This window comes from Crocuta crocuta, unplaced genomic scaffold (assembly GCF_008692635.1).
Source record: "Crocuta crocuta isolate KB4526 unplaced genomic scaffold, BGI_CrCroc_1.0 scaffold10, whole genome shotgun sequence".
NCBI lineage: Eukaryota > Metazoa > Chordata > Mammalia > Carnivora > Hyaenidae > Crocuta > Crocuta crocuta.
In genome coordinates, this window is record NW_027527551.1 from 5,068,524 (window position 1) to 5,092,019 (window position 23,496).

A 23,496-nucleotide genomic window follows, 5' to 3' on the forward strand; every position below is an offset into this window, starting at 1 on the left:
CTCAGTTATAATACCATTGACTGTATTCCTTATGTTCTGCCTTTCATTCTTGTGAGTTATTCGTTCCATTCCTGGAAGACTGTACCTCCCATTCCCCTTCACCCATTTTGTCCAACCCCCTACCCACCTCCCCTCTGGAAACTATCAGTGTATTCTCTGTGTTATTATGTGTCTGATTCTGCTTTTTATTTGTTTGTGTGTTTGTTTTTAGATTCTGCTTAGGAGTGAAATCATATGGTATTTGTCTTTCTCAGTCTGAGATATTTCACTTAGATCAATACCCTCTAGGTCCATCCATGTTTTCTCAAATAGCACAAACTTATCCTTTATTATGGCTGCGTAATATCCCACTGTGTATATATACATACATACATATACATACCATATCTTCTTTATCCACCTGTTTATCAATGGACACTTGAGTTGCTTCCATATCTTGGCTATTGTAAATAATGCTGCAGTAAATACAGGAGTACATTTATCTTTTTGAATTAGTGTTTTTGTTTTCTTTGGATAAATATACAGTAGTGGAATTATTGGATCATATGGTATTTCTGATTTTGAATTTTCTGAGAAAACTACGTACTGTTTTCCAAGGTGGCTGCACCAGCTTACATTCCCACCAACAGTGCATGAGAGTTCCTCTTTCTCCACACTTACTTGTTATTTCTTGTGTTTTAATCTTAGGCATCTAACAGGTATAAGGTGATAATCTCGTTGTAGTTTTGATTTGTATTTCCCTGATGATATTAGCATCTTTTCAGGTATCTATTGGCCATCCTTATGCCTTCTTTAGAGAAATGTCTGATTTTATATTTTTATTGATTGTTTTCCTTACTAGACTGTAAACTCAGTGAGTACATTTGGTTTATGCATTACTGTATTTCCTGTGTCTGGAGCAATGCCTAACATATAAAATGCTGAAGAAATATATTTTAAATGAACATTCAAGAAAAATATTCATTTAATTGAATGAATGAATACGAGACAACAGAATGAGAAAATACAGATGTGGTACTAAAATGTTTCTTCCTAGGATCTATATTTAACAATCCAGATTCATAAAATTACTCCTCTATTAAAAGATAAAAGGTAGTAATGTAAGGAATTTATTTAGAAAATAGTTTCTTTTCCTTTATACTTTTACTTTTCTTCACTTTCTTCAGGTTCTGTAGAAATCAGACAAACTTCTAATTTTTTAAGAATTCAGAATTTAGGGGCACCTGGCTGGATCATTTGGAACCACATGGGACTCATGATTTCAGGGTCATGAGTTCAAGCCCCAGGATGAGTGTAGGGATTACTAAAAAATAGAAACTAAAAAAAAAAAAAACAAAAAACCTCAGGATTTGATGTCTACAGATTAACTTCATACATAGGAATAGAAAAAATGTATAATGATATTAATTCCTGTTAAGCCTTTAACAGGTACAGAATTTGATTATCTGTACGTAATTTCAAAGGTTAAAGGCTGGTTATTCAGAATTATGTCATGAGTAAAGGTGTAATGGGAAGATGAAAAAAAAATATGATCAGTTCCAAATAATGACCATTAACTTCTTTGCACCCATAAAGAAAAAAATATGATGGGTTAAATAAATAATATAGCCTGAATATTCTTCTGAATCTTTTATGCAACATTTTCCCCCTAGTCATTGACTCTATCTTGTCATAGTAGTTGTAGAAGTTATTACATCTATTCAGGAGTTCAGAAAGCAGGGCCTCTGAGTCATCTGCCTGTTTTTTTTTTGAGAGAGAGACAGACAGAGACAGAGCACAAGTAGGAGAGGAGCAGAGAGAGAGGGAGACACAGAATCCGAAGCAGACTCCAGGCTGAGCTCAAACTCATGAATGGTGAGATCATGACCTGAGGCCAAGTTGGACACTTAACTGACTGAGCCACCCACATGCCCCCAGCTGCCTGTTCTTATAAATAATGTTGGAAGTAGCCACACATTTATTTGTGCATTGCCTATGATTGCTTTCATGCTGTAGTGGCAGAATTGACAGGTTGTAGCTGAGAACGCATGGCCCATGAGACTAAAATGTTTGCTATCTGGCCATTTAAGAAAAGGGTTTTGCCATCCCCTGGTTTATATGATACTTCTATTTGGGAGCCTTGTAACCTTATTATATAGAAGGAGATCTTTTGTGAAGATCTGTATTTCTAGCTGGCTAGATAGTAGATGTTCAAGCAATATTTTAAAGTCTCTGCCATTGATAATTACAGGCACTAAAGTTAAGTCAATAAGAACACAAACTGACTTTTATGCAACAAAACCTGTGAAAATGGATACTAAACCACAACACTCCATTCCTACTATGCTGCCTCCTGGTGATCAGCATTACTTGTTCAGCCCAAGCCGAGAAATGCCTACTCTGTCAGGTACACTGGAAGGTCACCTAATTCCTATGGCCATTCTTTTAGGTAAGTCCCAACAAAATACACAGGGTAAATTTTAAATTCTTATCAGCAGTGGCAGAACTTTCAAAATGATGCGATAGTCCCCTACTTTTTCATCTATGTGTTGTATCTGTAGGTGGGGCCTCAGAATGTGTCTTATACTATATAATGGCAGTCTTTGTTATAATGGGTTCTTGCTACAATTTCAGTCACAGGAAACATTTCTTTGCTATTTTATAGTACACTGCTATAGATGAAACAAAGCAAAAAAAAAATGTTTAGCTATGTTATAGATGTTCATAATAATTGAAAGAATTCAAACATTTTAAGTGGTTTAGTGTCATGTCTTAGGTGAAGTATGTAAAGTAAGTTTTAAGTACTTTTAAAATTTTATTTATTTGGGGCGCCTGGGTGGCTTAGTCGGTTGAGCGTCCGACTTTCGCTTAGATCATGATCTTGCGGTTCGTGGGTTCGAGCCCCGCGTCAGGCTCTGTGCTGACTGCCAGCTCATAGCCTGGAGCCTGTTTCGGTCTGTGACTCCCTCTCTCTCTGACCCTCCCCTGCTCATGCTGTCTCTCTCTCTCTCCTAGAGATAAATAAAACATTAAAAAAAATTTTTTATTTATTTATTTTTAAATTTATTTCTGAGAGAGAGAGAGAGAGCATGAGCAGGAGAGGGTCGGAGAGAGAGGGAGATACAGAATCTGAAGCAGGCTCCAGGCTCTGAGCTAGCTGTCAGCACAGAGCCCAACTCAGGGCTCGAACCCACAAACTGTGAGATCATGACCTGAGCCTAAGTTGGATGCTTAACCGACTGAGCAACCCGGGTGCCCCAGGTTTTAAGTACTTTTGAACCAGGCTGTGGTAAGTAAAAATTGTGTGGTTGTGTCTCCTAAGTCAATAGTTGGTTACTTACCTATTTGAGGTCTCTCAGACTCATGATTATAAAAATGTAACAAATCATTTTTGCTCCCACACTAGCTCTTCAAATTTAGTTAGCTATTTTTTTTCTTGGTGTCCTTGCTATTCTTTCTTAATTTTGATGAATAATTTAAATATGGATATTTGCCAACATAAGAGAGAATTTTTCATTTTTGATATTATGGGTTAATGGCATGTCAACTCGATAGCTATGTCTGTTCAAACACGCCTTCTGCTAATGTAGGAGCTAACCCTTGCTGTGTGCTAGCTATAGACGTAAGCACTTTGTATATATTAATTTATTTAATCTACTCTGTAAAACACATGGTAATATACCAGTTTTATAGATGAAGGAACCAAGGCACAGAGAAATTAAGTAATTTGTCAAAGGCCACATAACTAGAGTGGAGCCAGGATTCAAACCCAGTCAATCTGGCTTTATAAAGAGTCCATGCTTCTAAAGAATGTACTATACTGTGATTATGTTCTTTACTTTGAAATGTAGGAAATAAATTGAACTTTTGAAGGGAAAGCTAAGTTTCTGACAGCTGTGGTAACTACCAAATAGCGGTTATATGTGCTATTTATTGATAGCCAATCACTAGTATTTTATTGTCGGTTTTATTTCTTTCCATTGTTGCTCTATGAAGATTTGAGAATAAAAATAACTCAAAATAATGCACTACATTTTACCTTTGGCTTTGTCACTTATAAACAGTTGTGACCTTTGGCAAATTCTGTTGTTTCTAAACCTATTTCTTCAACTGTGAAATGTGGATAATACGAATATCTCCTAGGCTTATTTTGAGGGTTAAATCAGATAGTGCATGTGAAGTGTCTAGCACATATGAGTGCCTGCTAAGTGTGAGTCACTGCTGAAGGGATGCCAGGGTGAGTATGTTGACAGTGGTGATAATAGAAGGAGAGGTGATTGCAGATAGCACTTTGGTTTTCAGATGAGAATTCAGCCATAAACTCCAGATTGTGTATTTGCCTTTTCCTTTTATTTTTGAAATAGTTGACTCATCTCTTCCCCAAACTTTTTAGGACAAACCCAAAGTAATAGTGATTCCATGCCACCCACTGGAGTAATTGTTAACAAGCCACACCCTGTAACAGTGACTACTTCTATTCCTCCATCGTCTCACAAAATGGAAACTGTAGTAAAGAAACCTAACATTGCAGTTATAGAAATGAAGTCAGAAAAAAAGGATCCTCCTCAGCTTACTGTACAGGTATGCCAGGGTGCACAAATAGACCACTGGAAGGGAAGAAAATTTAGCACTTAAAGTCTATTATGCTGCTTCATGAAAACTTTGCTTTCATCATGGATCTTTTGTTCTTTAAAACTATGATATTAACGTGACGTCTCGATTCTTGTTCTACACGATTTAAGCTACTGTTCTAAGTTAGTGATTCATATCCAGGTGACGTGATGATATTCCAAAGGGAACAGTTCAAGAGTGTATTATAATTAATTTTAAAATAATGAGTGTGACTTTAAATATATACAAGAGTTGAATGAATAGAAAGGAAACTTATATGTAAAGATTATAAATAAATCTTTATAAATAAAGAAAATATAAAAATATTCAAGTTGTCAAGTCTTACTAAGTTAATATATAATCTAAGTCAAATTGTAATTTAAAAAAGCCCCACCACAAACCATAAGTTTTATTTTTTGTCGGTTTTTTTTTTTAGATTAAATTTAAGGGTCATTTTGATATTTGATATTATTTAATGATTTGATATGTTATTTGATTTGATATTATTTAATGAATTAATGGTTATTTAATGACTTGATACTATTTAATGATTTAAGGATCATTTTGATATTTGAACCTATATAATGAAGTATTTCAGAAATAGCTTTAGTTATTCAAAAAGAGGGGCTGCTGGGTGGCTCAGTACAGTGTCCAACTCTTGAGCTTGGCTCAGGTCATGATCTCACAGTTGGTGGGATCTAGCCCTATGTTAGGCTTTGTGCTGACAGTGTGGAGCCTGCTTAGGATTCTTTCTCTCCCTCTTTCTCTGCCCCTCCCCTGCTTGCTCACTCTCTTTCAAATAAATAAACTTCAAAAATTTTTAAAAAGAATCTAATATATGGGAGATACTTCATATATCAGTGAACAACAGGGTTCTTGTAAGCAAAAAAATTTATGTAGTGATTAGTTAATGTGGAGAATAGATCAGTTTTAGACTCTAAGTGTATGGCACATGAATTCTAAGTAGGCAATAAATGAATTTTATAGTTGTACAGCTGTAAAACATAAAAACAGCATAATTAGAGATAATTGCATGGAATTTTTTTCAAGGTTAAAGTTAAGTCTGGATATGAGAGAAGAAAACCTACATATCATAAAAGAATAGATTTGAAATCTATATAATCTATAACTGAAGTTAATGTAAAAAAAATTGCTATGTAAAAAGAAAAACAACATACAGTGAGATAAAAGGAAAATACTAGAAAGGATTAATTTTTAAATCTGAAAACTTCCCTAAATTAATAAGAAAGCAATTGCAAATCTAGAAATATTCAAAGAACATAAATACAGAAGAGGAAATACAGCTTATAACTAAGAAAATGAATAATTTAAATCTTTCTAGTTACCAAGATAATGCAAATTAAAATAACAATACTATACCTCCATTTAAAAACTTACTACTTAAACAATTATATTATTTCATTTGGGCAAAGGTTGTGTAAAACATGATTATGTTTTTGATGACATTAATTTTTCTTTTTAATGTTTATTTTTAAAAGAGAAAGAGAGGCAAAGAATGTGAGTAGGGGAGGGGCAGAGAGAGAGGGAGACAGAATCTGAATTGGCTCCAGTATCCAAGCTGGCAGCAGAGAGGCCCATGCAGGGTTTGAACTCACCAGCTGTGAGATCATGACCTGAGCCAAGTCGGTTGCTTAACCAACTAAGCCACCTAGGTGCCCCTGTTTTTGATGTCATTAAATAGAACTTGATTGGGTTGCATTTTGACATTAATTATCAAGAATTTTGAATATTTATGCTCTGTGACTCAGGGATTTAGTATCTGGCTATCTAGCATAAAGTTAGTTAACTAAAAGTTTAGGGGTGAAAACTATGTATGTATGAAGAAGTTTTTGTGGTGATGTATAATAGTGGAAATATTAGGAATATTATAAATGTTTACCAACAGAAAAATAGTTAAATAATTAAGGCATGTATATTTGTTGAAATACACAGTTTTTTAAAATATAATTATGAGCCTGAATGACTCAGTCAGTTAAGTGTCCCACTCTTGATTTTAGCTTGGGTCATGATCTCACAGTTTGTGGGTTTAAGCCCTGCAATGGGCTTTGTACTGACAGTGCAGAGCCCGCTTGGGATTCTCTCTCTTCCTCTCTCTCAGTCCCACACCAACTTGTGCTTGTATTCTCTTTCTCAAAAATAAATAAACTTAAAAAAATAATAAAATTATGAAGTTTCTATGGAAGCAAGAAAGATGCTTAGGACTTAATTACAATGAGAAATCAGAAATGAAATTATTTTGGGACACCTGGGTGGCTCACTCAAAGCGCCCAACTTTGGCTCAGGTCTTTATTTGACAATTCATGAGTTTGAGCCCCATATTGGGCTCTACTGTCAGCACAGAGCCCACTTCAGATCTTCTGTCCACCTCTCTGTCTCTGCCCCTCCCTGGCTTCTGCTCTCTCCCTCTATCTCAAAAGTAAATAAACATTAAAAAAAGAAGATAATGAAACTATTTTAGATTTTAGCCATACATGAGTACATAGTAAAAAGATAAAGGGAAGAGTGAAAATAAAGTAATTTAAGGAAGTAGGATTTTGAGGGTGCGTGGGTGGCTCAGTCAAATATCTGACTCTTGATTTCAGCTCACATTATGATATTACAGTTCATGAGTCCCAGCCCCACGTCAGGCTCTGCGCTGACATCATGGGGCCTGCTTGGGATTCTCTGCCTCCCTCTCTCTCTGCCTCTCTCCTGCTTGCTCTCTCTCTGTCTCTCTCTCAAAAAGAAATAAACATTTAAAAAATAAAGATAGTAGGATTTTTGTGTGTTCCCCTTTATTTTCTAAATTTTGTAAAATAAGCTTTTAATACTCAAAATATTTGTTATCCATTGACTTTGTAATAAAAAGTTTATATGTTACTGATATATAGAATGACAAATATTTGAGTCAAAATGATGAACTGGATGTTATGTTCTGTTTTAGGTTTTACCCAATGTGGATATTGATAGCATTTCAAATGGCAGTGCTGACATCGACTCCTCTCTACCTAGTCCCAAAGAAGCATGTCCTCCTCTGAAAACCTGGATACAGGTATTCAGAAATTTATCATATAGTTTTGAGCAATGTCTTATTATGGAGTTTAACTAATATTATTCTGTGTAAAGTATTCCATTATAATTGTAATCTATTATAATAATTTAGGTTTTAAGGAAAGAATTCAAAATTAATCTGGAATTGCTGGTGAACTTGAACAAGAAAGTTGGTTTAAAATCAGTATATTTATAAACACTGTGAAAGTGGTAATCATTAGTGTAACTTTTTATAAGTATAACTTAAGTTGTATGACTCTCATATGTGAAGAGAGAATTTCTCTTTGGAGAAGAAACTCGATTTAAACAAGGAATTAAATTAGTTTCCTGAATGTGAATTAATGTGAATTCATAGTGATGTTTGGAGTTCATGATTTGGATGTTACTTTTTTTTTTTTTTTTAGTGTTCTATTTATTTCTGAGAGAGAGAGAGACAGCATGAGCAGGGGAGAGGGAGACACAGAATCTGAAACAGGCTCCAGGCTCTGAGCTAGCTGTTAGCGCAGAGCCCAACGTGGGGCTCAAGCCCACGAACCGTGAGATCATGACCTGAGCCGAAATCGGATGCTTAACCGGCTGAGCCACCCAGGCGCTCCTGGATGTTGCTTTTTCAGTATAGTCTTGATATGATACAAAGATTGGCATTTCTCCCTTGTATTTATTTGCTATTGAATAATGAAACTCTAACTTTACTATGCAGTGAAATAACACTGTAATTTTCCTCAGGTTTCATGTATTGTAAGCAAATATGATCAAGTATACAATTTTAAGGAGAGGGAGAACGCCAACAATTTTTCATGACCTGAAATAGTAAAATGGAACTGGCCCTAAATGGCAATTATGTTTAATTTAATTTTTTCATCAGTGATTTTTTTTCACGAGTTGTTTATTAAAACACGATTACAAATAATTTTTTGGACTGTTTATCATTCTGCTCTCAGGAAGAGGCTAATATGGTTTGGGGGACTAGATTATATCAAGTGAGCCTTAAAGGCTAGATTTGTAAAATAACTATCTTTCTAATTTATTTGATTCTGTTACCTTTTTGTGAATGTGTATATATATGTACTTACATATCTGACATATAAACAGTTTTTACTCCAGGAGAGAAATTACAATCTATCAACTTTATCAATTGACTTAAGTTGCATTGTTGGTGGAGTCATTGACAGAAACATATTTAATTTTTGATAGCTATTGAGATGAAACCTGATAGCTTGAGGACTATCTTGAATTTCTTTTATTTAATGAAATCAATTCTAAACAGGGTATTAAAATAAGAAAATAGGGCCATGTAATGACAAGCATGTGTTGTGGTTGGAAATATGATAAATTATGTATGAATTAAAAATATATTAATTAAGCATAACAAAATCTTTTCAAAACTGTTTTCTTAGAATCCAGAATTTACGAAGGTAGATGAAGAAGAGGTGAAGTTTCCAGGAACGAACTTTGATGAAGTAATCGATATCATACAGGTAACAAAGCTTAGAAACCATGAGAAATTAGTTTTCTTCTAGCATTCTTTTACATGATTGCTTATCTGTTCTTTAAAGACTTTATCATTTTCTAGAGCAGTTTTAGGTTCACAGCAAAAATGAGAGGGAAGTACAGAGGTTTCCCATATACCTTCTACCCCCACACATGCATAGCCTCCCTGCTATTAATATCCCCCATAGAGTGGAACATTTGTTAAAATTGATGAACCTACATTGACACATCTTAATCACTCAAAGTCCATACTTTACATTGGGGTTTACTCTTTTTTTTTTTTTTTTTTTTTTATNCTGGAGTTTACTCTTGATGATGTATATTCCATGGGCTTGAAAAAACGTATCCATCATTATAGTATCATACAGAGTATTTTCACTGCCCTAGACTCCTTTGTGTTCCATCTATTCATTCCTCCCTGACGCATCCCCATTCCTTGGCAACCACTGATTTTTTTTTTGATTGTGTCCATAGCTTTGCCTTTTCCAGAATGTCCTATACTTAGAATCATACAGTGCGTAGCCTTGTTAGATTTTCCTCTTTTACTTGGTAATATGCATTTAAGCTTCCTCCATATCTTTTCATGACTTAGTAGCTTATTTCTTTTTAGTGCTGAATAATATTCTATTGTTTGTATAAACCACATTTATTTATCTATTCACCTACTAAAGGACATCTTGGTTGTTTCTAAGTTTTGGCAGATATGAATAAAGTTGTGGTAAGCATCTGTGTGAAGATTTTTGTGTGGACAGAAGTTTTCAACTTATTTGGGTAAATATTAAGGAGGATGATTGCTGGATTGTATGATAAAAATATGTTTAGATTTATGAGAAGCCATTAAAAGTTTCCCAAATGGCTGTACCACTTTCCTTTCCCACCAGCACCTAAACACCCTTGTCAGCATTTGATGTTGTCAGTCTTCTGGATTTTGGCTAGATTTCGTGTAGTGGTATTTCATTGTTGTTTTAATTTGTATGTCTCCAATGACGTATGATGTGGAGCATCTTTTCATATGCTTGTTTGCCATACGTCTATCTTCTTTGATGAGTGCTTTTAAGGTTGGCCTATTTTCAAAATTGGGTTGTTTTCTTACTGTTGAGTTTTAAGAGTTCTTTGTATATTTTGAATAAGAGTTCTTCATCAGATTTGTCCTTTGACAAATATTTTCTCCTAGGCTGTGGTTTGTCTTCTAATTCTCTTGATGTTGTCTTCCACAGAGCAGAAGTTTTTAATTAGAATGAAGTCCAGCTTATCAATTTTTTCTTTCATGGATCATCCCTTTGGTGGTGTATCTAAAAAGTCATTGCCATACTCACAGTCATCTCATTTTTCTCCTATGTTCTCTTCTAGGACTCTTATAGCTTTGTGTTTTACATTTAGTCTAGTATAAGTTTTGAGTTAATTTTTGTGAAAGGTTTAAAGTCTGTGTGCAGATTAATTTTTTTTCCTGTAGCTGTCCAGTTATTCAGTACTATTTGTTAAAAAGACTATTCTTGCTCCATTGTATTGCCTTCGCTCCTTTGTCAAAGATCAGTTGACTATAGTTATATGGTTCTATTGTTGGGCTCTCTATTTTATTCCATGTGTCTATTTGACTGTTCTTTCATCAATACCACACTGTCCTGTTTACTATTGCTTTATAGTAAGTCTTAAAGTTGAATAGTATCAGTCTTCCAACTCTATTCTCCTTCAATATTGTGTTTGTTATTCTGGTTCTATTGCCTCTTGATATAAATTTTAGAGTCAGTTAGTTGATAACGACGTAATAACTTGTTATGAATTTTATTGGTATTGCACTGAATCTATAGATCAAGTTGGGAATAACTGACTTTCTGACAATATTGAGTCTTCCTATTGAAGAATATAGTATATCTCTATTGATTTAGTTATTCTTTGATTTCATTCATTAGAATTTTGTACTTTCCCTCAAATAGTTCTTGTATTTGTTTTATTAGTTAGGTCGATACCAAAGTATTTCTTTTTGTTTTTGGATGCTTATGTAAATGGTATTTGTTTTTAATTTCAGATTCCACTTGTTCATGGTTGGCATATAGGATAATGATTGACATTTTTATGTTGACCTTGTATCATGCAAACTTGTTATAATCAACAACTAATTCCAGGAGTTGTTTTTTCTCTTTTCAATTCTAAGTAGATTAATCTACATACTAGATTTTCTACATAGACAATCATGTCCTTTGCAAAAAAAAGATAGTTTATTTCTTCCTTCCCAATACCTTTTATTTTCTTTTATTGTCTACTTGTGTTAGTAAGGACATAGTACAGTGTTGAAAAGGAGTGGTGACAGGAGACACCTTTGTCATGTTCCTGATGGTTTGAGTATATTTTGACCATCAATATTATGTTACAGTGCTTTGAGAAACCTTCCTTTACTTTTGAAATAAATATATTTTATTTTAAAATTATAAAATTATTGTATAGTACAGTGTTTTCTTCATCTATGTCACCTAGCTCCCTCAAGGAAACATAATGATTTTCAGCCATTTCCCATCTACTTCTCATCTCTCCTGCTTCCTGTTTTCTTCCTCCATTCCATTTCCTGTGGCTTCTGTCCTTCCAATCTGTCCTTTCTTTTCTCTGTTAAATTTATCTGTTTGATTTCTTGATTATTGGCAAGGTCACCAGTTATTTCATATTAAGGGAAAAAGTTGTGAGGGGTCTAAAATTCAAGAGAAGACCCTATATAGCAAGAAGAGTTACAGAAGAGTGGTAAAATAGAAGAAGGGGAGAAATAGGAGGAAGTAAACTATAAAGGATGGGAAAAGAGCATAGAACCTGCTTGAATAATAATATGTCAGTAGAATTTAAAGACATTTGTTCATATTTCAGAACTTTCACAACTAAAACCAGTTTTGTTCATCATTAAATCAAACCCTATTTTAGAATATTAAGAGATCATGAGGCACCTGGGTGGCTCAGTCAGTTAAGCGTCTTGACTTTGGCTCGGGTCACGATCTCATGGCTGGTGGGTTCCATCCCCGCATCGATATTAAAAAAAAATTTTTTTTAAAGAATATTAAGAGATTTGCAATGTTTTCCAGTTTTGTTGCCTGGTATGCCTTCTCATGTGAACTCCACATGAGTGTTTCAAAGGCAAGAATCTTACTTATCTTTATACGTCTTATGTCTATGCCTAGCAGAGACATTTGACAGGTGTTTCTTTCGATGTACAAGTGAAAGAAATAGTTTCTGAAATAGCAAATGGCTTGGAGTTCAGAGAAAAGTGTTCCTACCCTGGCTCGCTACTTATTAGTTATGGGCTTCATTTTCTCATGGGAGGATATTAATTGAGTTACAATCTCTATTTATTTATCTTATTTTTTATTTTTTAATGTTTATTTATTTTTGTGAGGGGGCGGTGGGGAGGGACAGAGAGGGAGACACAGAATCCGAAGCAGCTCCAGGCTCTGAGCTGTCAGCCCAGAGCCTGACGCAGGGCTCAAACCCATGAGCTGTGCCATCATGACCTGAGCTTAAGTCTGACGCTTAACCGACTGAGCCACCCAGGCCCCCCTAGTTAGAATTTTTAAAGAATCCTAATTTTTCTGAGATTCATATTAAATTATTTACAGGTAAAATTATATCTATGATTTATTTCAAAATTTTATATGAAGGGTAAAGTGGTTGGGAGAGTATAGATCACACAAGTTGGCCATGGGTTGATAATTGTTAAAGCTGGGGAACAGATAAATGGGATACTTGTAATTTATACATAACAAATACAGTGGATAAGCACTATTTGTGTATTTAAACATATATGATATTTTCATAATGAAAATTTTAAATTTCAGAACTCCATTGATCATGATATGATGATACAAATAATGTAAAAGATAACCTAACTGCATATGTAAATGTAAATTATAGTTTTAGAAAGAGGAAGCAGTTATATTTGGAAGCATCAGTTTTATTATGATAATAAATTAATAAATTTCTAGAGGTAAATCTTAATATTTTATGCAGGCATAAACATGTTATCTAATTTGTTTTATGACTGCTTGAAATGAACATTGGGTTTTAAAATAATTGTGTAATTAAGGTTTCTTCAGTGTGGTCTGTATGATAAATGTGTGTATCCTAAATATATAATACCACCTAATTAGAAATGCGGTTGATTAATGTAGAAGTATTAATTCACTGACCTAAGTTCCCAATCTCTACTTGTCACCAGTAAATGTTAAACAGATAAAGGAATATTACAGTTTTTTTTTAATTATTATTTCCAGGAAGAAGAAAAACGTGATGAAATTCCAGAATACTCTGAACCAATTCTGGAGTTTAACAGAAGTGTGAAAGCTGTTTCTACAAAATATAATGGTCCTCCTTTTCCACCAGTTGCTTCTACTTTTCAGCCCACTACTGATATTCTGGATAAAGTAATTCAGAGAAAAGAAACATTGGAAAACAACTTAATTCAGTGGTGCGTTTACAGTGGTGTTGGTGTGAACAGAATCATAGTAGGAAATATAAAGTATTAAATTTTGGTTGAAAATCTTCCTTGTTTTCTTTTGTTTATTAAATTGTCCTTTGCTACAATCACTGTAAGCTGATACGATATGAAAGTTTTAACTAGTTGTTGAAGGTATTTTTTCTTTTCTTGAATATTTATGTTTCGGCTGCCTATTATGTCAAAAGAGGCTATTGTTAAGTAACAAAAGCCTTAAAAATGTACATATTCTTTTTTCTTTTTTAAGATTTTTTTTTAGGTATAATCTCTATACCCAGTGTGGGTTCCACTTTACAGCTCCAAGATTTAGAGTTACATGCTCTACCAACCGAGCCACGTGCCCTGTACATATTCTTTAATCCAGTGATTCACTTCCAGAAATTTATCCTAAGGAAATAATTATGGTTCTGCTACTAGACCGTAGACTACTTAGCACATACAGTATTTAGTATAAACAAGGCATTATTCTGCTTGTTACTTTATCAACTTATGAACTCTATTTTTATCCTGTTTTTACCTGTGAGAAACCTTAAAGAATTTATGGAATAAACGTAACACCTGAATAGTAATAGTTATCAAGATTAAATTTAGAAGAATACTTAATGAGATTATGAGATATTAATAAAGAATATTTAATGAGATTGAAAGATATTAATAATTACAAGACTTCCCTCAAAAATAAATGTGCATAGGAAAAAATCTGAAAAACATATACCAAATTGTTAGTTGTGTTTGTCCCTGAATCTGAGATAATGTGTGAGCCTTTTCTATTTTCTTTAATTTTTACATATATTATAATTTATCTATAAAGAATATGTGTTACTCGTATAATAATAATTTTTCATCAGCCTCTTGACTGTTCTAAAGAAATGTACAGAAGCAGTAGCCTTGTGTTCCCCTTTGTTTTCCTCCACTTCTTCCTTCTCGACTTCCTAAAACTGACCTTGGAAATAAATTATCTTTACTTTTAAAGAGGAAAACAACCTGTATCTGTCTATATATTTATTTCTTTGAAGAGGGGCAGCAGGACTTCTAATTCTTATCTTGCATGGTTTTATATGGGTGCTTTCAAAGTAGGGAGCCCAACATTTTAGGTACAGGATATGTCAAATAATTCTTGACCTAAACTTTCTTCTACATGGAGATTCTGTTTCATGTGGTCTATTTTGCTAGAAGATATATTTGATTTATTTTTTTCTCTCCAGATTCAATTTTCAGAATCACTACTTTTACATGTAAATGTTAGTGTCTATGGGTAAAGTTTACTTTTAAGGATGGTATTTCTAATACTTTATACATTTCAGTCAAATTGAGGAATCCTCAACTTTTATCCCCCAGGGTAGAGCAAGAAATAATGTCAAGAATTATCTCTGGGCTCTTTCCAATCCAACAACAGGCCATAGCAAATGTCAGTGCTTCAGTCAGTGAGGCAAGTGAGCCACCGACTTCTGACATAGGTAAGTAAAATCAAATCTTTAAAATTTTTTTGTTATTAAAGGATAAAACCTGCAAGTCATGGATTTATGTAGTTTAGAGGTTGAGTAGTCTTTGGCTGACAAAAGATAAGCTCTTCCTTCCAATAATCCTTTCCCTGTTGTTCTCTGTAGTGGAGGCTCTCTCACCCCCTTATTTCATATGGCAGCATTCAGATTATTATTATTATTCCATGCCTCCATCCCTCCCAGCCCAAATCTCTCTATTATTTCCCATAGCACTTTGTATGTATCTTTGTTATGGGAATTATCAGACTGGATTACGATTGGAGTACATATCTGCCTCACTTACTAGACTATAAATTGAGGATGTTTCTCCTTTAGTGCTTAGCCTCTGACTGACACCTAATAAGACTTTACGTGTTCACTGAGTGGATAAAGGAGCCTTTTTCTTTATGGAACCTGTATCATTCTCTTCTCATTCTCCTTCCTCTTCTTCTTCTTCTTCCCTTCCTTCTTCTTCCTTTTCCTCCTTCCCCTCTTCCCCTGATCTTCTGCCTCCTTTTCCATCAGCTTTTTTGAGGTTTAGTTTACTTGCCATAAAATTCACCAATTCTGAGTGTACAGTTTGATGAGTTTTGATAAAAAACACTACTGTACCTTAGTCCTAATGAATTGTCTTGACACTTGTGCTGAAAATCTGTTGGCCAAATATTTATGACTCTATTTCTAGGCTTTCTCTTTTGTCCTTTGATATGCAAGTCTATTTTTGTGTCCATAACACACATTATTGTAATATAAAAATGAGTCTTGAAATTGGATTGTGTAAGTTCTTCAACTTTGTTCTTCTTCTTTTTTAAACATTTCTTTGTATCATTCTCTCTTTTTCTCCCTTCTCTCCCATCCAGAATCACCTACTTTTCTTTTTTTTCTAATTTTTAAAAAAATGTTTTATTTATTTTTGAGAGACAGAGACAGAGTAGGAACAGGGGAGGGGCAGAGAGAGAGGGAGACAGAGAATCTGAAACAGCCTCTGTGCTTACAGCTCAGAGCCAGACACAGGGCTCGAACTCAAACCGCAATATCATGACCTGAACCGAAGTCGGATGCCTAGTCGACTGAGCCATCCAGGTGCCCCCAGAATTACCCAATTTTCTTCTTCCGTAGACTAGACTTATCTTTTAACTGCCTAAATCCTAGTCTTCAGAGTCCACATTTACAGCTTTTACTTTCTCACTGCCATTTTCTCTTTAGTCATTATAGAGCTTTCTGCCCTCTCCCTAATGAAACTCATCACTCTCACAGAATTTGATTGTCAAGAATAACCTTTTTTCCAAATTCTTATCTTCCTACCTGGCTCTAACATGGGCACTATTGACCACCTCTAGTTCTTAAAATGTCCTACTCATTTTGGTTTCTTAGAATCCATTCTGTTCTTGTTCCTCCTAAGTTTCTGTGCTTTGACTTCTTTCTTTTCTGTTCTTTTTTCCTCCAGTATCTTCTTGCCATTTGTTACCCCAGTTGATGACTTGTAAGCCAAACATCTAGGCTGGAAGGTTGCAGTTCTGTTTGTTGATGAATATTCTACTTGAGGCTCCACTGGCATCCTAAACTTGAAATGTCCAAAATGTATCTCATTTTTCTAACATGACCTGCTCTTTCTTAGTTTCGGTTTACATTAATAAGAATTTTCTAAGTGCCCAATCTCCACGGTTTTGGAATTACTGTTTGTTTGATTCTCTTTTTCTTTGCTTTTCCTCATCTCTACCTGGCTATAGCCTATACCCTCACTCTATACCATTTATTGTTGCATTGGGTTAATTCTTCCTGTTTAGTATAACTTGAATGCTTCCTCCCCTGCTACCACCCCGGGTTTTCTTTCATCACTTTTTGGAAGGAAGGAAAAAATGACCAACGAAGTGATGAGGAAATTTGTTTTCCTGGATGAAAATCTTAAAATTTCCAAACTGGGCTTTTAGAGCCTATTCTCTTCTATTTAAAACACTTGTGTTTACTTTTGTTTTGCCTACATCTGGGTAGGGCTTTTGGCTTTTATAACAGAGATGTTCTGATTTCTGGTCATACCAAAACAATAAATTATGAGAACTGAAAAGATGTACCTACATATACTGTTAAATATAAGTTTAAAATTTGATAGTCTTTAATATGGTAACTGCAGAGTAAATTGCTGTTACTTATCCCTCAACAAGTGATCCCAAAACAACTGTACTCACTTTTTGGGAAATTTTGGATACTGCTGCCTTAGCTGTACTAATTAAGGAGTTCTCTTTGGAGAGATGACCTCTCTATCGAATCGTATAGATCATTGTTTACCTGTTCTCCACACAGAGCTTTAGAAATGTAGCCACTTTAAATCTAGTGAAGTTTGTTAAGGAAGTTTTTAACTGCATTTTATGAACATTTTTACAAATGAAAAGTATTACCTATTTGGAATATTAATTTACCTATCTATATAGCTTCTGATATCAAGCATGTAAACTACTATACAAGTTTGAGTAGATTTAGTCTGTAGTGTTGATATCTGGTGTATCTGAAACTCGAAAGAAGGAAGATTTGTCTTCATTTTTATGCAGCAGCCACTGTTTCTCTAAAATCCCCCAGTCATTGTGTCTTTGTGTTTTAGACAAGATCTATCATAGGGTTTCCTGTTACCCTACTCTTGGAAATAAATGTGAGTTGTTTTCAGGTGAGAACATTTAAGTGGATGTAGATCCTTTCCATCACTAAATTCTGAGGTGGTAGGGAAGAGGCCATGTGAATAAAGTTTACACCTGGGTGTTTTCTTCCCTTTTTTGGTTTGTTTAGAACGGATGTTCATTATGTAAGTTGTCTTCTTATTCTCTTTTGTAACAAATAATTTTGTATTTTCATTTTTATTCTTTCTCCTACCCCCTTTTACACAGATGTTTACATCTCTACATTTTTTAATTTAAATTTTAGTTAACATACAGTGTAATATTGGTTTCAGAAGTAGAATTCAGTGATTCATCCTTTATATACAACACCAGTGTGCATCTCTAAAAATTTAATAAGTAAGATTTGAATTATTGAATTGAATTCTTTTTTTTTTTTTTTTAGTGGAAGGAACAAGCAATGGTGCCCTCCGGCTTTTTGTTGATGCTGGGGTTCCTGTGAATTCAGACATGATTAGCCATTTTGTGAATGAAGCTCTTGCTGAGACCATTGCTGTCATGCTGGGTGACAGAGAAGCAAAGAAGCAGGGTCCTGCTGCCACAAGTGTTTCTGGAGATGTTTCGACAAACAACACATACTTGCCGGTAGGAGTGACTCTCCTTTCATGACTTGGAGTCCTGGGGAATTTTTGGTACATTTCTTAAAAAACAATAAGATGGGGGGGTGCCTGGGTGGCTCAGTTGGTTGGGCGGCCGACTTTGGCTCAGGTCATGATCTCACGGTTCGTGGGTTCGAGCCCCACGTTGGGCTCTGTGCTGACGGCTGGCTCGGAGCCTGGACCCTGCTTCAGATTCTGTCTCCCTCTCTCTCTGACCCTCCCCTGCTCATGCTGTCTCTCTCTCTCAGAAATAAATTAAAAACATTAAAAACAAACAAAAAAACGGTAAGATGGGAGTGCCTGTGTGGCTCAGTCAGTTGAGACTATGACTCATGATTTTGGTTCAGGTCATGATCTCACAGTTTGTGAGTTCAAGCCCTATGTTGGGCTCTGCACTGACAGTGCAGAGCCTCCTTGGGATCCTCTGTCTCCTTTTCTCTCTGCCCCTCCCCTGCATTCTTGGTTGCACACTCTCTCTCAAAAATAAATCAATAAATAAACATTAGAAAAATTAAGATGGGGGCGCCTGGGTGACTCAGTCGGTTGAGCGTCTGACTTGGGCTCAGGTCATGATCTCATGGTTTGTGGGTTCAAGCCCTGTGTCGGGCTCTGGGCTGACGGCTAGCTCAGAGCCTGGACCCTGTTTTGGATTCTGTATCTCCCTTTCTCTCTGACCCTCCCCTACTCTTGCTGTCTCTCTCTCTTTCTCTCTCTCAGAAATAAATAAAACATAAAAAAAAATTTTAAAGAAAAAAAGAAAAAAGAAGATGGACAAATTTTTCATTAGGTATTGTAATAAGGTCATAGTTTGTGGTGCAGATTGATTTTTTTTTGTTGCTATGCTATAGTAATATTTTGCCCAGCATTTTATTTTAAAAACTTTTAAATCTATAAAAAAGTTGAAAGTATGATACAGTGAACATCTGTGTACTTTCTACCTGGTATTTACCACTTGGTAACTTAATAAATTTTTTTTTTTTTCTGAGAGAAAGAGAGCAAGTCGAGGAGGGGCAGAGAAAGAGAATCCCAAGCAAGCTCTGCACTGACAGCACAGATGGGGGCTCAGACTCACAAACCGTGAAATCATGACCTGAGCTGAAATCAAGAGTTGTACGCTTAACCAGCTGAGCCACCGAGGAGCCCCAGTTGATAACTTTCTGACATATTTTATCTGTCTTTATATGTTACATATTCTTTAAAAATCATGTGAAAGTTGCAGATATCATGATACTTCTGATCATCAGCAATATCTCATAAAAAGAAGATACTCTCTTACATAATCAAAATGCCATCATCATATTCCTAAAGAAATTTAACATTTATATGTTAATACTATGTAATATAGAGTCCCTATTCAAATCTTCCTGTTGTTCCAAATTAACCTTTATAGGATATTTTTTATTCATGATATAGCCAACAGTCACAAGTTGGTTTTGGTTATTATATAAACTGATATTTTTAATCTTTAAAAGACAATATAGTTTAGGCTCTTTTTTTGTTGTTTATTTCATCAGCCATACCGTGTTAAATAGTTTCTATTTATTTCTATTTTATTGTTATTATAGCAACATGGAATTCTACATGTTATATATATATGGACTCTATACTATTACCACCTGTTTAAAACTTTGTAGTTACTTCTGATTTCATAGATCACGAGGGCATCATTTTACACAGGTGAAACATTTAAATTAACTCATTTGAGGTATGTGAAGTTACAGGGATGCCTGGGTGGCTCAGTCAATTAAGTGTCTGACTCTTGATTTCGGCTCAGGTCATGATCTTCTGGTTCATGAGTTCAAGTCGGGCTCTGTACTGACACTGCAGACCCTGCTTGGGATTCTCTCTTTTTCCCTCTCTCTCTGCCTCTCCCTTGCACACACATGTGTGCATGCTCTCTCTCTCTTAAAATAAACTTGAAAAACCCCATAAAGTTACATATTTGAATTTTATGGAGATGGAATAATGTAATTGATGTGATTATTATGTCCGAGATTAGGTACATCATTTGGGTTTGTGCTTTCTTAGCTCATTGCTAATGCATGCAGTGCAGATGTTGTCAGGGTTATGGTTTTCTCTGTGCTAATTAACGCTGGTTTGTTTTCTGCCTGTGTGCTGCATATTCATACTCTCATGAGGGTGATTCAATGAGAAAATGTAGAAAAATCAGTAATAATAGGCAGTATATACAATTGTTAAGAGCATGGACTTCAGAGCTGGGAAGATCTGAATTTGAACCCTCAGCTCTGTTACTTTAGTCTCAAGTATAATAGAGAAAATACAGAGTTAAAATGACCAAGATTTTATCAAATCTGCTTACTGAGTATCTAGATGGGCAAGCTCCCTTCCACTACTGCCATATTGTTCATTATCTTCAGAATTGCCATGGCTTTTCTTGGCCTTCCGATCTTCTAAATACACATTAAAATTTAGTTTTCAATTTCTGTAAAAGATTTTTTTGGAATTTTTATGGGAATTGATCCAGTTTTGATTGGTTTAATTTGGAGAGACTTACATCTTTATCATACTGTTATCTTCTTAGCCAAGATTTTGTGGAAGATATAGTGAGATGATGAACATAAGTAACTTAATCTAGTGTCTAGAATGTGGTACTCAATAACTAATTGTTTATCTTCATTATCCACTACTAATACTAGTAGAATACCTTCAGATCCTCTACATGGTGATGGTCAGTAGTGTTTTTGAAACAGTACGTTTTTGGCTGTAGTTTTATCCAGTCAAGAAGAAAAAAAAAACCATATATTTCTTTCATTTAAAAGCAAAAGCTGAGAATATGCTAATTATTAAGCAGTACTATAGAATTTTTAATATGCTTCATGGTTTTTAAATTGCTATCAATTTTCAACTCATACAGAATAAAGGCTAATTACCCTCCTGTATAAGGATGTTTTACAATGAGGAGAAAAAGACAGTGTATTTGAAAAATAGGTAAAAGACATGTCTAGACAGTTCACACACAAAAAAAGAAATACAAATGGCTCATACACATATAAAAAGATGGTCAATGTGGTTGATAATAAGAAAAAAATCACTGACACCTCATTTTTACTGATTGGTAAAATTCTAAAAGTTTTATAATGTCATTGTGTAGAAAACCTTGGGGAAATCGGAATTCTCATGTTCTTGTGGTTAGTGTACAATAATATTAACCCTGTAGAGAGAAACTGGCAATGTGTATTCAAATTAAAAATGCAGTTAACCATTTAAACAAGCAATCCCACTGTTAGGAAGTTGTTCTGTAGATAATCTATACACATATGAAATGAGTTAAGTCAAGATTATGTTTGATGACTTGGGAAGGGAACTAGGTGGACAGAACATGGCTAGGAAAGGAGATTTAATCCTCATTATTTTTCTTTTGTACTTTTTTGAATTCTGACTCATTTGAATGATTACATATTTAACAAATCAGTTTTAAAGTGTTTACTTTTTTCTTCCCCAGTACTTTTTTCATATTGTCTTCATTGCATCCTCCCTCCTTTTTTTTCCGCTTCCATTGCTTTTCACAGGCTCTGATCTCTTGTGCTAAAAAGCTGCTCACTGATATCTTGTCAGTTAAAATGCTTCCTTTCTGTTACATAGCCTACCCAGCTTGTGTTTGCATTTGATCTTTAGCTGTATATTCAGCTCTGTCTTCCTATCTATATCAAAGGAGGGAGCCTTCGATTTCTTTGGGGCCTACTTCAGACTCAGAGCTATTGTAATAGCCTGAGGCTTTCTGCAGGCTAGTCTTGAAACGGAACAGCTAGATGTTCAAGAGCTAGGGAAGTTAGGTCTCCATTTCTTCCCCATCCATTTAAATTCTATTAAATCTCCAAATGAGCTCATTTCATTGTTTTACATTACCTTTATATGGGTGATTATAAACATCATTTATCTTGTTTTATTTTAGGCAAGAGTGTGTACCCCAGTGCCTACCCCACAACCAACTCCTCCTCATTCACCTTCATCACCTCCTATGGAGCGTGTGTTGGTAAAAACTCCAGATTCTACTCCCTCTGAATCAGATCATGATTTGGCTATTCCTGTGAAAGAAATATTTGCTGAAAAAGGTAGAAACCTTATTTCTATAACTCAGTTTTGATCTAATAACTTAAATAAGATTTCATGGTTTACTTTATAAGATGCTTTATAGATTAAAATGTACATACCTACTGCTTACTAGGTTTTAGTAAATCATTTTTTTCTTGCAAAGAAACTAAGAAATTGGTTTCTTAGTTTCCTAGCAGTACCTGGCTGGCTCAGTCCCTAGAGCATGCAACTCTAGATCTCAGGGTTGTGAGTTTGAGCCTCATGTTGGGCATAGAGATTACTTAAAAAAAAAAACAAACCATTAAAAAAAGTGTATATGATCTAATGCACACTTAGACTGCCTTTAAGTTCATGGTAGTGTTAAAAGTAATGTCTTTTCAAGATTATTTTCTTATATTTTACTAAATTAATTTGGGAATTTTCCCATTATTATTATTATTATTATTATTTATTATTATTATCATTATTATTATCCCCATTATTTGTATGCCAAAATATTAAGAAATTCTTGAAACAATATATCTTGCCTTCCTATGGAGTTGTTTAATGACTTGTATCTTTTCCTTTCTTTTCAAACAAAAAATCGTTAGGAAATGATATGCCTGCCATCACACTTGTTAATACTCCAACAGTTACTCCTGCTGCTACACCTCCTCCGGCAGCAGCTCTTACTCCAACTTTGTCAGAGATTTCTGTTGAGAAATTGGAGATACCAGGCCCAGAGCGTCCTAGGCCGTGGAGCGATGGAGACCTGCCCTTGGAAGAAGAGAATCCCAACTCTCTGCAAGGAGAACTTCACCCAAGAGCTATGTAAGTGATAGCATAGTTACTTTCAGCAACTGCATTTCATCTTAAGTTGACATATGTGAACCCTTAAAAATATCAGAAATGATAAATGAAGTTTTATAAACCATAAGCTACTTTATACTTTAGTAGAAAGAAGTTTCATAAACTTCAAGTTTTTAAAAATTTCACCAAATTTATTTAGGCCTTCAATTCTCATTTGAAAAGACTTTTTCTGAAACAGAAAATATATTTATATATATAAAGGTATATATTGTTATGATATTGTTAGTAACATGGAAGATGATTCTTGC

At 34.7% G+C, this 23,496-nt stretch overlaps 1 protein-coding gene across 13 annotated transcripts in view; it reads left to right on the forward strand.

Moving 5' to 3' along the window:
- KIAA0586 (KIAA0586 ortholog) overlaps positions 1–23,496 on the forward strand; it is a 112,122-nt gene that overhangs the window by 29,793 nt on the left and 58,833 nt on the right. For 12 of the 13 annotated variants that reach the window (XM_077768745.1, XM_077768762.1, XM_077768692.1 and 9 more), the window contains 9 exons: positions 2,231–2,428; positions 4,373–4,560; positions 7,535–7,642; positions 9,039–9,119; positions 13,380–13,573; positions 14,939–15,057; positions 18,133–18,332; positions 22,260–22,419; positions 22,990–23,209. In XM_077768745.1, the coding sequence (XP_077624871.1) occupies positions 2,231–2,428; positions 4,373–4,560; positions 7,535–7,642; positions 9,039–9,119; positions 13,380–13,573; positions 14,939–15,057; positions 18,133–18,332; positions 22,260–22,419; positions 22,990–23,209 (1,468 nt within the window). The remainder of the gene's footprint in view (positions 1–2,230; positions 2,429–4,372; positions 4,561–7,534; positions 7,643–9,038; positions 9,120–13,379; positions 13,574–14,938; positions 15,058–18,132; positions 18,333–22,259; positions 22,420–22,989; positions 23,210–23,496) is intronic. The other variant, XM_077768722.1, reaches the window with a different exon arrangement.